General features: G+C 46.2%; 1 protein-coding gene across 2 annotated transcripts in view; it reads left to right on the top strand.

Annotated features, from left to right (window-relative positions):
* Window positions 1–13,274, top strand: part of LOC121679895 (metal transporter CNNM4) — a 36,453-nt gene that overhangs the window by 10,385 nt on the left and 12,794 nt on the right. For both annotated transcript variants that reach the window (XM_042058954.1, XM_042058955.1), the window contains exons 2-4: window positions 6,761–6,904; window positions 7,360–7,494; window positions 7,898–8,067. In XM_042058954.1, the coding sequence (XP_041914888.1) occupies window positions 6,761–6,904; window positions 7,360–7,494; window positions 7,898–8,067 (449 nt within the window). The remainder of the gene's footprint in view (window positions 1–6,760; window positions 6,905–7,359; window positions 7,495–7,897; window positions 8,068–13,274) is intronic.

Below are 13,274 nucleotides of genomic sequence, written 5' to 3'. Positions count from 1 at the left end.
CGGAAATGGCGCACTGCCACCACCACAGCCAACAGTTCTCTGCGGGTCACGCAGTAATTCTTCTCCGCTCGGTCCAGTGAGCGGCTGAAGTATGCGACCACTTGCTCGCCCTGCTCGCCTGCTTGTGAGAGGATGGCACCGACGCCCACTTCGCTGGCGTCGGTGTCCAGAATAAACGGCAGTCGAGGGTCAGGGAAAGCGAGCACCGCCGCCTCGCATAGCGCCCTCCGCAGCCGCCGGAATGCCACGTCGTACTCCCGTGTCCACTCGAAGAGCTGGCCTTTGTGCGTCAAATGATGCAGAGGGCTGGCGACTGTAGCAAAGTCCCGAATGAAGCGCCGGTAATATGACGCCAGGCCCAGGAAGCTCCGCAGCTCAGTCGCGTGGAACAGGCCAACGTCTCACCGTCTCCACCTTAGCTGGGTCTGTGGCCCGATTTGCCTCCGGAACAGGTGGCACTTTTTCGTGTGCAGTTTGAGCCCAGCACCTCGTATAGCGTCGAACACCTTCTCCAGATGTCCTATGGCACCGGTGAAGTCCGTTGCATGACACAGGATGTCGTCCAGGTAAACCACGCAGCATGTTCGTGGAATGCCCGCCAGGACACGCTCCATCAGCCGCTCGAAGTTCGCTGGCCCGTCTGCCGCGTCACCTCCAGTTCCTCCCTGTCTTCCTCCATCGATGTCTGGCGTACGCAATGCTTCGACTCTGTTGTGCGGAAGATGTTTTCTACGCGTTCGGCTTCAGCGAGGGCCGCGGACAGCGAGCTGGGGGCGCTCAGGCGAAGGTGTTCTTTTAGCCGCTCTGGGTGGATGCCTCGCATGAACGCTTCCGGTGCCATCTCTTCATGTAGACCCTGGCTGTACGTTGGGTAGCCCCGCCGGCAGCTGCAGGTCAGCCCCGAACTTGCCCAGTCTCTCGTCCTTGTGTCGCCGTCTGGAAGTGAGTTGTTCTCTGGCATCGCTGATGAAGATTCTCTGGCCGAATCGTCGTTGCAGAGCTGCTTCGATTGCGGTCCAGCTTACTTGCTCCGCCGGTGGCAGGTCTTCTAATACTTGTAGCGCTTCTCCCTCCAGAGCCAATGCCACCTGTATGCCCGTTCTCTCCGCCGACCAGCCATTCAGCTCGGCTGCCAGCCGGACCTGTACCAGGTATGTCGCCAGCGGCCTTTCGACATTGTAGTGGGGCAACTTTACGCTGGGGCGCCCTTCTACCGCCGCCGTCGCACCGGGGACCGGCCGGTTTCCATCGCTCCCATGTGGAGCTGGTTCAAGTGGCGAGATGCTGTTCGTTTCCTCCTGTAGCCGGGGGCGGGTCTCTTCGTCACGGTCACGCTGCAGGCTGGCTCCGTCTGCTGGGCCCAGCAGGTGGCCATGGGCGAGCGCGCTGTCGAAGAGCCGTCTTGGCAGGAAACTCATCATCGCCAGGGCATCAGTTGGAGCTTTCTCCTCCCGTCCAGTAGGGGTCGTCATCCCACTTCTGACACCAATGTAACAAACTGCAAAGTTGTCTCAAAATGGCTTTTATTGGTTACGCACCAAAACACACGAGCATCATTACACAGGCAACACAAGGGAGGTCAATTAAACAAGCACGATACACAAACAGGGTAGTCACATTCAATGCACGGGGTAAACACATGAGGTACAACATAAAGAAAGACTATACCAGCACACATACATGACAAGGTAAACGCAATTACTCTCACTAAAACTAACATCAACATTACACACACACACACTTACACTGCACAGCACCATGGGAGTTCAGTCATGACCCAGCTAGGCTCAGTTCACTACAGTATTTTGTCATTTTTGGCAAAGACATGCATTCCGTTAGGGATATTGAACATATTTAACATTCTCTAACCATCGTGATTTCGAATTGGTGCAGTTTTCAGCACAAAAACTCATTTTATTCTTTTGCTCTTTTGCATTGCTCTATGCTGTTCTATACATGGATTTCTTTGCAACGTCACGAAAACATGCGTGCGCAACCAAGAGGCAGAAAGCACCATAGAACAGCATAGAGCAATGCAAAAGAGCAAAAGAAAGTTTTTGTGCTGAAAACTGCACCAATTCGAAATCACGATGGTTAGAGAATGGGTATACAAAAAAATCTGATTGTAGCTTACAGCAGCTGACTATTTAGGTTAAGTTTATAACGTTGTGGACGGCCACCAAGCGTCTTCTGCCTCACGGCTGCGCGTGCATCTAGTTTTGTTGGTAAACGGGAAACCCGTGTCTGCCTCTTGGTTGCGCATGCATGTTTTCGTGACGTTCCATAGAAATCCATGTATAACGAGTGTAACGAATTGCTTTACTGCATTCAAATACACATACACGCCAGGCACCGGCTAGAAAAAGGTAGCGATGGAGTTTCTCAGACATTCGTCATAACAGAGCCAGCGAAAAAGAAGCAAAATCCGAGAAAACAGTAAGGAAATTGCTAATACTGCATAGTTTACCTTTAACGCTCAGTTTGTTCAATGCTAGCATTACGCTAGCGCTGCCACCGTTCCACTGCCGAACCATAGAGAACATAGGGAGGGAAAGTCATAGATATATATACTGACTAGATGTCGCCTTCGGCTTCTCAGCATGCGTCAACACCGCCGCCATCTTGTAGCGGGGATCTGAAGCTCTAAACTAGTTCTCCTGTATTGTCAGTGTTACCTATTTAGCGACGTTTGGCCATCCCCAGCGACAGAAAACCTTTTTAGCGATTAGCGACAAATTTGGGAACTTCTCACAATGATGGCAAACTCGGTTTCGTTGTTGTTGAAACGTAAGAAAATCACTTTTCTTATGGCTTTGTCATTTGTGAATTAAGCTACATCTCGTTTGCCCATAGCATTGGCCCATGATTAAAAAAGTAACGACTGGCGTATGAAGTAGCAGACCACGTTAAAGCACGGAAGTAAATGTTCTACAGATCTACAGCAACTTCTGGTAAGATTACAACTTATACGAATAAACGAGACGAGAGGTATGTGGCCTCAACCAGAGCCTGTCTACGGAGAGCCTGTTTACTTTCATTGTATCGAACCTGGTTGCAGTTCACTCATTGTTCCTCTAGGGGCCGCCGCTTGCTAGTGCAGAATGAATAGGAGTCTATGGGGCTAGACGGGTAAAATGTATCTTTATTATCGTCAAAAGCTTAGTTTTCTCTAGACTTGACCATAAATACATGTCAGTTGGAGCAACCCAAAAACTAGAAAATTGCTGGAGATTTTGACGATTTATGGTGATTTTATTTTCGTTAGATCTTTGCTCAGATTGACGTTAATGCATTATAGAGGAGTTAATCACCGCGGCAAGATGGCGTCTCGATTGACGCATTCGTTCCAATGAACAGCAGTAGTCAAGACTACATCTAGTCAGTATATATATCTATGAGGGAAAGTAATCTCATCGCCATCTAGTGGTTGCGTTCCTAGAGTTTAGCGGAGTGGATGGGATTTTATTTTTTAGAAAAAATATATCTCGGTGCACATTGGGATCTTAATTTAATGCCTTCCATATGTTAGGCACTGGGGTCACCTCTATTGCATCAAGTGGTCATACCTTATTTTTAGGATCAGCTGAATTGTCTTGAGTTTTTGTCACAACATGGTGATAATGGACTACAGTTGCATGTGACGTCACAGGTTTGGGCGCTTAATCTTTAACTGATCAATACGGCAATTTGCTTAACTGGCTTAACATATTTTTGTAATAACGGAACGTGATGTAAACCGCGTGGTGATAACCTTTATGTCTGGATAACTGGTGTTGTGCTTCTACTCACATGAAGAGCTGACAGTAAGTGACAGTAAGTAAGTGTCAATGCTAACCAGGCTAATAAACAAACCATGTTACCATGAGTAACGTCGAAGGGTAAAGTCACGTGACTTCTTTTGTAGTTCGTTTATGAAACAAAAGGAGCAATTTCGATTTTTTTAAATAAGGCAAAATAGTGTCTGACATTTTCACAGTTAGAAGATTATTACTGTATAGACACTGAAAAATATTTTTGGTGGATAACATCGCTGATTTGGCTTCACAATATTTTTAAAAAAATAGGTCTATGGGACTTAACATTGGAGCTGCTCTTCGATAGAAACGCAACCACTTGGGGCGCTGGTTTTCACTTTCCCTCCCTATAGGAAACCTGCTGCTCGCCGCTGATCAGTGATCCCTGCCTACACATTCAACATCTGACCCCATCTAATATAACATGGAATTTTAGAATCTTGCATTGTTGAGGAACATTCTTTAAAGGAGCGATTTGTAGGATTGTTACTGAACGTTCTGTAGGCCAAAATCAAAACACTGGTGAACGTTCTCAAGACTACCAGACGTGAGCCTCTCCTGGGTTGCCAGATGTAATGCAGACTTGGCTAACGTTAATTGACCTGCAGCTGCTTTAACGTTTCTCCAACCATGACCCAGCTACACATTACGGAAACAGTGAAAACAAAAAATACCTCTCTAACCAATGTAACCTATTTAGCAGAAGTTAGCGATGCAGATGAAGTTTAGCCTAGGCTACCTGTCGTGGAGAAATATGGCCAGCTCTGCGTCAGACTTGATATTCTTCGTTTGACAAAGACGTCGCCATCTCAGGAAGCTCCTCCGATGTCCACTTAAGTTGTTTCTTGTTTTAATTTTGGAAATTTGCTTGCCTCTTGCTTGCCTACTTGTTCATGACTACAACTGACAGCTGTTGACAGTTGGCTTTTGATAATTTGGCAACCAAATAGGAGGACGCGCTAGCCCATTATTAATACGCTATTCTAGAATTAATCGTTCAAAACATAAACAAAAATTCCAAGAGATTCCGCCCCGTAACTCATTTTTTTCACGGGTTTTACAGGGTTTTACGGGTTATAGTAATGTTGTCAAATAAGCCATTACTTCAATTAATCGTGTTTCCTTACTCTCTGATGACATATGGTGATCATTTTTGGAATGGTTGCAATTTATTTTCCATTATTTCCTACATACTGGTCCTTTAATTTCAAAGAGTTCTGTCTTATGCTCGCTGTCGCTTTGAAACGTCTCCACGCCCTCCTTAATTAATTTCTTGTTGTTGGTGTTTATTTTTACACTTTGGCCCTTTGAATCAATAGAAATGATTTTTGAGTCTTTAAGTAGAGCCAGTGTGTTTTTGCATGTAAGTGTTCCACAATCTGTACAAACATATAGTTATATATAACCTTGGTTCGCTGAAGGACATGAGACATTGCTACATGTCTGACAGTTGCACAAGCATACCGCCAAGCACATTCACGACTGAGGGTCAATGAACACTGGTAGCTCGCTGGCACTGGGTTTTAAACTTATGTTGCCAACAATGTTGCGCGGGCTATGCATAGTAAAGCGCACATATGATTGTGATCGTAGTAATTGGTGAACAGCGGAAGCTTGCTGGATTGTTGGTTGTCACATGCACAAAGCTGAAAGCACAGAGCAGGCTATGGACCAACTGGTGACGTCCAGACTATAAGTGTGTCGATGTTGGCAAGGTAACCTTTGCCTTTGTTAAGAACAAAATTATCATTACATGAGGGGTCATGTTTATGCATTACTGAATGGGCTTACCGGGGGCCATAAGCTTCTGTGTTCTCTACCCCTAATATCAGTCAAATAACACAAGTTATGTTATTCACCCCTGATATCTGAATGGGGCCCCTCAGTCAAATAATATGGGTTATGTTATTCACCTCTACAGAATGGGTTCCCTCAGTCAAATAACATAGGTGACGCTTTGTGTTGTGATTTTGTCATAAAAGGGTCCTTCAGTCGTATATCATGGGTGATGTTATTCACCCCTCGTATTTGAAAGGGGCCTCTCAGTCAAATAAGGCCTTTTCATGTCTGTGCCCAGGGGCTCACTGGCTCATAATCTGTCCATGGATGTGGGGAAATACAATGCAAACATAGTAGAGTAGAGTACACATCACTTTTACAGTATTTTCATGTTTGGTCCAAGAGATGTAATGAAAAAGCATAATTCGCTTATGGTGGGAAAATAGGTTGCCAGGGTAATTTTTAAGGTGTTTAGGATGCCAAGGAGTGAGTTATCCAAAATCTTTCTTTTTAGTAAACTATGTGTACAAACAATGTTCTCAATGCTCGAGTTTATGTGTAGAGACACTGATGATACTTCGATCAAAGTTTCATGTTGTGTCGAGTCGTCTTAGTGTTTTAAAAATAGCGATTTTGGCACAGTCATTTGTCAAAATAGTAGTGCCCCTACGATTACCATTCTGTGAGGATTGATCATGTTTACTTTGTAGTCCTTCTACAAAGTCAGATTCCCAAATTAGCCAAACAACCCAGGCTTACATACCCAACTAGAACTTTCTACCGTCCAAGAGCTCTGAAAAGTGATGTGCTCAAATATAAACAACCTTTCACCAGAATCACAAGCTTTAACAGTACCTTTTGTTTTAAACAGTATAGCCAAAAGACTTGCAGTACTGCACCAGTTATTTGCAATGCTGATTTATACATAAAAGCTAAGTGTTTGTTTAATGCGAGAAAAGACTATACACATGAGGCTTTCTTTTCGTAATAATCACCCTTTAGCCTTTCTAAGTTGGTCTTAGGTTAGGTGCCAAGATGGCGATAAAACTATACTACTGCTATACCAGAATTTAAAATGAAGAAATGTATTCGATTTGTAAGCTAATGCACAGTTTTTACTGAGGGTTCTGTAAAACTGAAAATGCTCTCCCAGAATATAATGGCCATGGTTTTTGTTGTTGTTATAGGGAGGTCTCACCTGGCCATCGTGCAGAAGGTAAACTGTGAGGGAGAGGGGGACCCCTTTTATGAGGTGCTGGGCCTGGTCACTCTGGAGGACGTTATTGAAGAGATCATCAAGTCAGAGATCCTGGACGAGTCGGACCTCTACAGTAAGTTGTGTGTGTGTGTGTGTGTGTGTGTGTGTGTGTGTGTGTGTGTGTGTGTGTGTGTGTGTGTGTGTGTGTATGAGTGTGTGAGTCGGACCTCTATAGTGAGTTTAATGAGCGGTGTGTCTCCACATTGCGGTCACATCGCTCCTGGCTTAATTAGTGGTCTGGTCTCTATAGCGTCTCCCGGGTTCTGTTTTGTTTGTTCAGATTTAAAGTGTTAGCTGACCTTTACCAGCATTTCTTTGATGGTCTCCATATAAACTCAAGGTCATTCCCTCTCTTTATCTCTCTCCCTCTCTCTCTTCCTTTCTTTCTGTCTCTCTTATACTACTTGTCCAACTATGCTGTATATTTTCTCTCTCTCTCTCTCTCTCTCTCTCTCTCTCTCTCTCTCTCTCTCTCTCTCTCTCTCTCTCTCTCTCTCTCTCTCTCTGTGTCTCTCACTCGTTTCTCAGCTGACAACCGTAACAAGAAAAAGGTGCACCCTAACAAGAGCAAGCGGGACTACTCAGCCTTCAAAGACGAGAGTGAATCTAAAGTGAAGATCTCCCCTCAGCTGCTACTGGCCGCACACCGCTTCCTGGCCACAGGTGTGTGTGTGTGCGTGTGTGATTGTGTGTGTGTACGTGCGTGTGTGTGTGTGTGTGTCTGTGTCTGTGTCTGTGTGTGTGCGTGTGTGTGATTGTGTGCGTGCGTGTTTGTGTGTTGGGGGGATGGGGTATGATTGCATCAGATTGCATCAGATCCCAGAGGGGGGGGGCTGGGAGGAGGGGTGTGCGGGGGGCCATTGTTGCCCACACTGTCCTCAATTCTGACAGCTTTGGGTTACGTTTGCCCTCCTGAACCGAATCTGTCTCTTTCCCTCTTTTTTGCTTGGTCCTTGTCCTCTTCTCACACTGTCTGTTTCTCCTGATCCCCTTCTGTTGTAATGGTTATCATCTGTCCATTTCTCTCTCTCTCCCTCTCTGTTTCTCTATCTCTATCTCTCCTAAGAGGTGAACCTCTTCAGTCCACTCCAGATCTCTGACAAGGTTCTGCTGCGGATCCTCAAGCACCCCGACGTCATCCAGGAGCTCAAGTTCAACGAGAGCGACAAGCGCGCGCCACAGAACTTCCTGTACCTACGCGGCAAGCCCGTTGACTACTTCATCCTCGTCCTGCAGGTAAGGCGTCCTCAGTGCGTCACGGCGAGTCAGGTCACCTCATCCCTGCCGTCACACAGCTGTGACAAAAAGCCCTGTCTCACTCCTGTGCTGTCTCACTCCTGTGTGATCCAGGGAGGCAGGATCTGAGAGGTCCTGAGCTGTCATTTTTCCACACAGTAGGTATTTCTGAGAAACCAAACTTACTCACTAAAATTTCCCTCAAGGATTAAATATTTCCCTCAATTAAGAAAGTATCTATTTCTCTCTCTCTCTCTCCATCTCTCTCTATCTATCAATATCTATCTATCTATCTATCTATCTATCTATCTATCTATCTCTATCCATCTATCCATCCATCTATCTTCGTGTCATCCACCTGAGTGACTGTGTTGAGCCTTGAGCCTTATTCCTACTGAAACCCAATAGCACAAGTGTCCCTGAGGCTCTCTCTCTGTCCTGTCCTCCCCCCCTTGCGCTGACGTGGTTGTACTGGACACTCGGGGTAAGCTCTGCTGAGGGCGGCCGTTGGGGTAGAGCAGGCAGGCCACTTTGTGTTGACAACAGCAAACGAAACCTTGGACACTCGGTGGGTTTATTTCCAGCACTGACCTCTGATGGACGCCCTTTGCTGCTTTGCTGCTCTGTCTGCTCTGTGTGTGTGTGTGTGAGTGTGTGTGTGTGTGTTGGGGGTGGAGGAGGGTGTTATTGAGCACAAAGAGGGCTGACCTCAACAAGGGTTGACTAGACCCAATTACACACACACACAGTGAACTTCCCTAATTGATCCCTATTACATAAGGTGGAGTGGTTACAGACTACCAATAAGCGAAGCATCGTGTGTTAATCCCACCCACTTACAGCATCCCCTCCCGCACAGACACACACTACACACAGACCATCAGACTCTCTTAGATCGTCACACACACACACACACACACACACACACATAGGTCATGAGAATCTCTCACACACACACACACTCATGAAGGTGAAAGTTCAGTTCTGCAGACACAGTCTGTGCGTAGTGCGTAGCAAACGGCGCAGATGTACTTATCCACTCAGTCCATGGAGACTCATCCGAACAGACTTATGCAGACTATGAGCAAGCATGTTTCAATGTGCTGGTTTAGGGTTTGGAGAAAACAAAACCTATTTCTTAATTTATCAGATCATTACAGTACTGTATATTTAGCAGAGCTTACAGCACTGATGTGCATTTGTGTGTGTGTGTGTGTGTGTGTGTGTGTGTGTGTGTGTGTGTGTGTGTGTGTGTGTGTGTATTAGGGCTGTCAAAATGAACACGTTAATCATCGTGATTAATTTTGAAATACTTAACGCTTTCAAAAGTATAAAACGCAATTAGCACATTTTGTTTACCTACTTCCTTTGTGGGAAACCTGCACCTGCCAGCCTCTCTCTCTCTCTCTCATCATATGCCCAAACTTTTAAGGATATTTTCAAAAGTATCTTGTCAACTAGTGATATTCACTGAATATTCTAGTTTAATATAGTTTCAAGTGAAAATGCAGTCGGTTTGTCAAAACATGTAAAATAATTTTTTGCCATGCCAAAAGAACTCCGTGTAAAAGATAATTTGCAAATGACAAGGCGGAATTTTTTCCACGACTGCACTAAACATTACTTCCTAATTGCTAATTGGATAATAAATTTGAGTTAGATGGGCAGTGGTGCGCTGTGCGCGTGCTGCTGTAAACTATAAGTGAAAACAAGTGCTGTACTGTGCTGTGCTGTGCTGTCCCATTCCTGGCTTCCCCCACCCACTTATAAGGTGAACGGGGGAGAGTCTCTAATGCAGTTCTTGGCGCATACTCAAATGGCTCTTTACTGGCCCAAGGTTTGTCTCTGAAACTACCTAGCTCTGTGTATAGTTTATGATGCTATTAAACAGTTGTGTGACAAATATACACCCTTTGTGGTTACTCATTAATTTGGTGATTTATTTTGCATTTAAAATGGCCTTTAAGAAACTTTAGTCTTCATTTCAATATATGAGATGAATTAGTTTTTTTTTTATTGTTTGACAGCCCTAGTGTGTATGTTGGCAGCTATTGCCATTTAGGTAGAAGAGGAAGCACTTGATGATTCACACAATGATTCACACCACATATTAGCTGCTTTCAGACATACTGTAGGTGTAAGTCCGCATGTTCTGCGGATATCAAGCGGTTGGGCCGTATATCTGAAAAACATATCCCGACATTTGGAACCCGACATTTGGATTTTTTTTTTGCTTTTTGCCTTTTATTTGGATAGGACAGTGGAGACTGACAGGAAGCAAGTGGGAGAGAGAGATGGGGTGGGATCGGGAAATGACCGCAGGTCGGATTCGAACCTGGGTCCCCATGGGCACTCGGACCCGTATATGGTACGGCCTGCTGCGCCACAGCGCCCCCAACTTTACACTACTTCCCTCCTAGTATTTCGGACGGCATTATAATGAGCTCATGTCTGAACGATGCAAAGATCATGCGGAAATTCTGTTCATGTGCATGTACAACCACGTTTAACGTGTTCAACCACACAGAGATTCTGTTCATGTGCGGCGGTGTCGTTCAGGCATACTATCAGCATGAAAGCATCATATCTGAATCACCTGAAGGGTCGGACATCCGTTTGGCAAAGATCTGCACATAGTGCGGAGGACATGTCTGTTATAAGCTCAGTAAGGGGAAGGGTTGTCCTGTGAAGAAATTTGTTCTCTGCATTTTACCCATCTGGGTGCACAGTGTGCACACATTCACACACACACACACACTTGGAACATTGAGCTGGGAGCCCACACCCACTAGGACACCTACACATCCAGAGCAGGGGGCAGCCCTTAATCCGGCGCCCGGGGAGCAGTTGGGGGTTATGTGCCTTGCTCAAGGGCACCTCATCCCAGCTTTTTTTAAATCACTCCCCCCACCCACATTTTCCTACCAGTCAGGGATTAAACCAGCCACAAGTCCGATTCCCTAACCAGCCGGCCACAAAGGGCCCCAGGGTGCTGACATGAGACATGTCCGCAGCAGCAAAGCTGTGGTATACTTTGGAGATTCCCATGTACAGTACACACACACACACACACACACGTTTGTCTCCGTGTTCGCAGTGCATACATAAACACACACATTCATTCACACATACTGATGCTGTCTCTCACACATGGAAAGAATGAAAACTAGACACACACACACACACACACACACACACACACACACGCTCAAGCACACAGTGCTTTGTCTGCTTGTGGACAGAATATATATGTTGAAAGAGGGTCACGTGACCAACATCAGTACAGTTTCTTGTAAACGTACATTCCTATGTAATAAACACAATTTAGTCACAGTTCCACATACATTTACAGTAAGTTAATGTAAATAAATGTTAAGTAAATATAGAAACTTATTTGCACATTCACCATCATACACCCACACACAGACACTCATACATGAATTGCTATCACACAGACAGACACACACACACACACACACACACACACACACACACACACACACACACACACACACACACACACACACACAGTGGAGCACGGCTAGCTGGATCTTGGCTGCATTGGAGCGTTCCCGCGCCCTGTGGTTGTGCCAGTAGCCGCATGGTAGGGCATGGGCAGTTGTGATGGATTGTGTGTGTGTGTGTGTGTGTGTGTGTGTGTGTGAGAGTGTGTGTGAGACAAGCTCCCTTGCCCTGGGCTGTACAGTAGCGGCAGCAGCAGTGCGATCAAGATTGCTTCAGATTAAAGAGACAGTAGGCCGACCCAGGGAAAGCCATGAGGCCAGTGACACTGAATGAAGCGTCTGGGCTTCTCCAGTCTGTGTGTTTGTGTGTGTGTGTGTGTGTGTGTGACTGTGCGACTGCGTGCATGTGTGTTTTGTTTGTATGATGTGTGTGTGTGTGTGTGTCTTTAAGGGTGGAGCTAGGAGAAGCGGGCTGTGGGGGTTAACCCCTCATCAGGCTGGCCTTTGGTAATCACGTCAGGATTAGCCGGCCTCACAACGCCATCAGTCACCCAACATACACACACACACACACACACACACACACACACACACACACACACACACACACACACACACCATTCCAATCCTCTCTCTTGCTGTCATGTCTTTGTCAGTCACTCAGAATACATTTACTTACATACACCCTTGTTCTTAACTTTCCTTACTGGTCTTACTATCTCCTTCTCTCTCTCTCCATTTCTCTCTCTCCCTCCCTCCATCTCTAGATCTCTCTCCTCTCTCTCTCCTCTCCATTTTTCTCTCTCTCCCTCCCTCTTTCTCTCCCTCCATCTCTAGCTCTCTCCAACTCTCTTTCTCTCTCTCCTCTCCATTTCTCTCTCTCCCTATCTCTCCCTCCATTTCTCTCTCTCTCTCCAGCTCTCTCTCTCTCTCTAGTCCCTGCAGCAGTAGTGGCCGGCTGGGGTCAGGCTGCAGGTTCATTTCATCATGTGTGGACGCTGGACCCATATGTCCCGGTGGCTCCCAGAGGGCCTCCACTGTCCGTTCCTACAGCCATCTGCTAATTCATCTGCTTTCTCCCTCCTCGAAAAAGAGAAGAGAGATAGACAGAGAGAGACAGAGAGAGAGAGAGAGAAGGAGGAAAGAAGACATGGAGAGATTGCAAGAGAGAGAAAGAGGGAGAGACAGAAAGAAAGAGAGAGGGAGAGAGACCGAAAGAAAGAAAGAAAGAGAGAGACAGACAAAGAGAGGGGGGGCGGTGGAGGTTAAGAGAGATCGATTGAGATAAAAAGAGAGAGGGAGTGAGAGATTGAGAGGGAGGGCTGAAAAAAGAGAGAAAAACAGGCAGAGTGAAAGAGAGACAGGCACAGAGCTGGAGCTGACCAGTGTGGGAGTGCAGCGGGCGTTCAGGGGGGGGGATCTGGGAGTAGCCGGCTAGCAAGCCCTGATGCAGAGACGCAAAACAGGATTCGCCTTCACACTCAGGCAGTGACGAAGAACGCTTAAAAAAGCAAAATGAGATTAAGGCTTGGGTTTGTGTGGGATTCGGGTCAGGAGAGGTGTGTGTGTGTGTGTGTGTGTGTGTGTGTGTGTGTGTGTGTGTGTGTGTGTGTGTGTGTGTGTGTTATTTACAGGGTCTTCCTATGTTACTTAGTGTGCTCGTCGACAGGCATATAATTGTGCCACACGGAAGCTTCGTTTGATCACTGTCCCCTGGCAGCCACGGGGTCTTCAACAGAGTTG

Source organism: Alosa sapidissima, chromosome 13, assembly GCF_018492685.1.
Source record: "Alosa sapidissima isolate fAloSap1 chromosome 13, fAloSap1.pri, whole genome shotgun sequence".
Classification (NCBI taxonomy): Eukaryota; Metazoa; Chordata; class Actinopteri; order Clupeiformes; family Clupeidae; genus Alosa; species Alosa sapidissima.
The sequence above is the reverse complement of the archived record's forward strand: the minus strand, read 5'-3'. Positions and strand labels throughout refer to the sequence as shown.